Raw genomic sequence first — 3909 nt, 5'->3', positions numbered from 1 at the left:
TGTGTGTGTGTGTGTGTGTGTGTGTGTGTGTGTGTGTGTGTGTGTGTGTGTGTGCATGTGCCCTTCTTTTTACTACTTGGTGGGGACTAGAGCTGCCACAAACGATTATTTTTATGGTCGATTAATCACCGATTATTTTTTTTAATTAGTCGACTAATGAGATCATATGTTACTGTAATTGTTAACTGGGGGCGGCTGTGGCAGACTGGTTGGGGGAGTCGTCCAGGAACCGGAAGGTCGCCCGTTCAATCCCCCGTCCAGCTGTCTCAGTTGTTGTGTCATTGGGCAAGATACTTAACCCCAATGCCTCTGATGTGTGTCCCATCAGTGTATGAATGTGATTGACACTGATTAGTCTCCATAGTTGATTTGTACATGTTAGCTTTGTAGGAGATCTGGTACAGTGCTGTGTGAATTGGTAAATGAGGGCACAGATTGTAGCGTGAAGTACATAATATCATCAAAGGTTTCAGAGCATCTGGACAAATCTATGCAAATGAGCAGCAAGGCAACCAACATTCAAGAAGAGGAAGAAGCAGTGGGAAATATCCAACAGTTATCCAACCCATCACAAGAATTCTTGCAACTGCCTGCCGTTCCTGAACCTGGCATTCATTCAGTGCCTAAAGTGCATTTGCTGTAGAACTCACCCCAGAATTCTGAGAGGCAATCACGTAAAACACCAGAGCCTTCCCTCTCTTCCAGTTCACCATTGGGAAGTTTTCTTTTGATGTGCACATCTTTGTTCATGATATCTGGGTCACGTGACCACGTGAAATTTTTTTATTCCATGTCACCGAACGGGCTCCGTAATTTTCTGAATTTTATAACCAGTTTTGTTTTAGCTTCTCTTTCTTCATTTAGCCACCTAGCTTTTAGCTAAAACCACACAGCTTCAAAATGATATGAGCATGTGCTGAATTTAAAATTCCTTCTCCATGCGTCTCATGTGGAGAAGATAATCTAATTGTCTGTCTTTTAACTCATTTAGATGTAGTAGTTGGGCTTATAGGCATAAGGTAGAGTAGCACCTTAGCTAGCTTCAGGCAGTTTAATTCTTCACATATTGAAATGACAGCTAAGGTTTTATATAGTAGCAAAAATAGACAAAGCCAAAGTTAGGAAGGCGAAAAAGAGACGTTTATGTCAGATCAGGTTGTTAGACAAGGATATGTTTTGCTTGTTACTGTATATCTTGTTTGTCATAATTTTGGTTGTGAAACAAATTATCCCTAGGAGATAATAAAGCTTCATCTTGCATCTTCAATAAAATACTAATTCCCCAAATAAACCTACAGTTAGTGTCTCTTGATTTTTTTTCTTAGGTGTTTATTACATTTGAAAAATCTTCTTTTTAGCAATATACAGTATATTAAACTGAGATATTGGATCTTCTCAACCCCTATTTTTTATAAATATCAAACTGTTTACTTTGCATCCAATTATAAACTTAATTTTAATGCATTAATTCCCCAGACCTTAAGCAGAGAGGTAACTTACTGTCATTGAAGTTGTTTTTTTTTTTTTTTTCATTTTTTTAATATTGCCACAAAATGTGAACAGTAGAGTTTGAGCTCTAGTAAAGTTTACCTGAGGTGGTCAGAATGCATATGGCTGATGTAGATGAGGTCTGCTGCACAGAGTCTATCCAGGCAATCTGCTGGAGGCTCATGGAGAAGCCACCAGCCCCTGGCAAAAGCAGGACCCTTCAGCCAGGGGTCAAACAGGAAGCGCTTCTGTCCAAGCTGCAGCTCCATGCAGGCATGTGTGAGATAGGTTATCTAAGGGAGGAAGTTTAATTTATGGTAAATGGGCTGAACTTACAGAGCACTTTATCAAGTCCCTCCTGACCCCAAAGCGCTTTACACTTACAGACATTCACCCATTCACACACTGATGATGGTAAACTACATTGTAGCCACAGCTGCCCTGGGGCACACTGACAGAGGTGGGGCTGCCATGAGCCGGCACCACCTGACCCTCTGACCACCATCAGTAGGCAAGGCAGGTGAAGTGTCATGCCCAAGGACACAATGACTAAGACGGCTGGATGGGGGATTGAACCGGCGACCTTCCGGTTCCAGGACAACTCCCCTAACCACTCCACCACAGCAAGTAATAAATAAAAATTCTAAAAATATAATAATAAGCTGTGTATATCGACCACCAGACTCAAATATAGAGCTGATCAAATCATGAACTGCTACTGGAAAAGGCTTCTAACGAACAGTTTTTTTGTGTTGAGGCTATAATATTGACCTTGGAAATAAAACAGAGACAAATGATATTGGTACATTTAAAAATTCAATGTACAGTCTAAATATTTCTCCACTGATATCAAAACTTACAAGAATCACAACTCATAGTGCAACAATAATTGATAACATTTTTACAAACATAACAAATAAAGAGATTATGGGTGGTATTTTGATTACTGATGTAAGTGATCACTTACTAGATTTCACAATTTACAACAATGATCAATGCAATACAAAAATACATACAATTAAGAAAAAATAATAATAAACACATCAAAAAATCCTTGGATAAATTAAAAGATGATTTGATAAAACAAAATTGGAAAGATGTGTATGTTGACGATGTAAATAGAGCATATGACCTATTTATGAATATTTTAGGTCTGTATGAAAAAAACTGTCCAAAAAAATTATGAAGAGAGACGTTGATAAACCATGGATGACGAATGGATTGAGAAATGCATGTAAAAAAGAATCACGTGTATTCATGCTTCCTGAAATCAAGAACAAAAGAAGCGGAAGATAGAGACAAGAAATATAAAAAGTTGGTTTGGATTATAAGAAAACACAAGAAGGAGTATTATAGTGAATTATTAGAAAAAAGTAATGGTATTATGAGGGAAACATGGCGAATAATGAATACTGTTTTGAAAAATCATGAAGTAAAATCAGGTATTCCACAGTATTTTGTGAAGGATGGCAATGAAATTCACAACCAGAATGAAATTGTGGATGGATTTAATAATTATTTTGTGAATGTTGGCCCATGTCTTGCAGCAAAAATACCAAAAGTAGATAAAATTGTGAGTCACGCAATTAAGGATTGTACCAACAGTATTTTTCGTGTTGAAACTCACGAAGAAGAAATACTGAGTATGGTAAAAAATCTTGGTGACAGAAGATCAAAAGACTGGGTTGACAATGATATGATGCTTGTAAAAAATATAATGAATTATGTGATTGAACCGTTTACATATATCTGTAATTTATCATTTTCAACTGGTATATTTCCTAACAATATAAAAACAGCCCAGGTAATTTCTCTTTTTTAAAAATGGTGAGAAATGTATGTTCAATAATTAGACCAATATCCTTGTTACCACAGTTTTCTAATTTTTTTTAGAAATTATTTGTCGACAGATTGGATTAATTTATCCATCCATCCATCCATCCATTTTCTGTACACACTTCTTCCTTTTCAGGGTTGCGTGGGTCACTGGTGCCCATATCCAGCAGTCACAGTGCGAGGGGTGGGGTACACCCTGGACAGGTCGCAAGTCCATCACAGGGGCACACATAGAGACAAATGAGACAAACAACCATTCACTCTCTCACTCACACTTAGGGACAATTTAGAGTTATTAATTAACCTAACAGTCATGTTTTTGGTCTGAGGGAGGAAGCCGGAGTACCCGGAGAGAACCCACGCATGCACGGAGAGAACATGCAAACTCTACCCAGAAAGGTCCCCGGACCGGGATTTGAACCGGTGACCTTCTTGCTGAGAGGCATCAGCTCTACCAACTGAGCCACCGTGCCGCCCGGATTAATTTATTGAAAAACATAATATCTTAAAGGGGCAATATTATGTGTTTCTCAGGCATACATTTAAATACTATACCATAATAAAGTATCTATGTCACCTTTAGTT

General features: G+C 38.1%; 1 protein-coding gene across 2 annotated transcripts in view; it reads right to left on the bottom strand.

The window, feature by feature from the left end:
• The window catches only part of cmah (cytidine monophospho-N-acetylneuraminic acid hydroxylase), a 60956-nt gene that overhangs the window by 22177 nt on the left and 34870 nt on the right, over positions 1 to 3909 (bottom strand). For both annotated transcript variants that reach the window (XM_014015598.1, XM_014015597.1), the window contains exon 5: positions 1591 to 1781. In XM_014015598.1, coding sequence (XP_013871052.1) covers positions 1591 to 1781 — 191 coding nt within the window. The remainder of the gene's footprint in view (positions 1 to 1590; positions 1782 to 3909) is intronic.

Source organism: Austrofundulus limnaeus, unplaced genomic scaffold (assembly GCF_001266775.1).
Source record: "Austrofundulus limnaeus strain Quisiro unplaced genomic scaffold, Austrofundulus_limnaeus-1.0 Scaffold132, whole genome shotgun sequence".
NCBI lineage: Eukaryota > Metazoa > Chordata > Actinopteri > Cyprinodontiformes > Rivulidae > Austrofundulus > Austrofundulus limnaeus.
The sequence above is the reverse complement of the archived record's forward strand: the minus strand, read 5'-3'. Positions and strand labels throughout refer to the sequence as shown.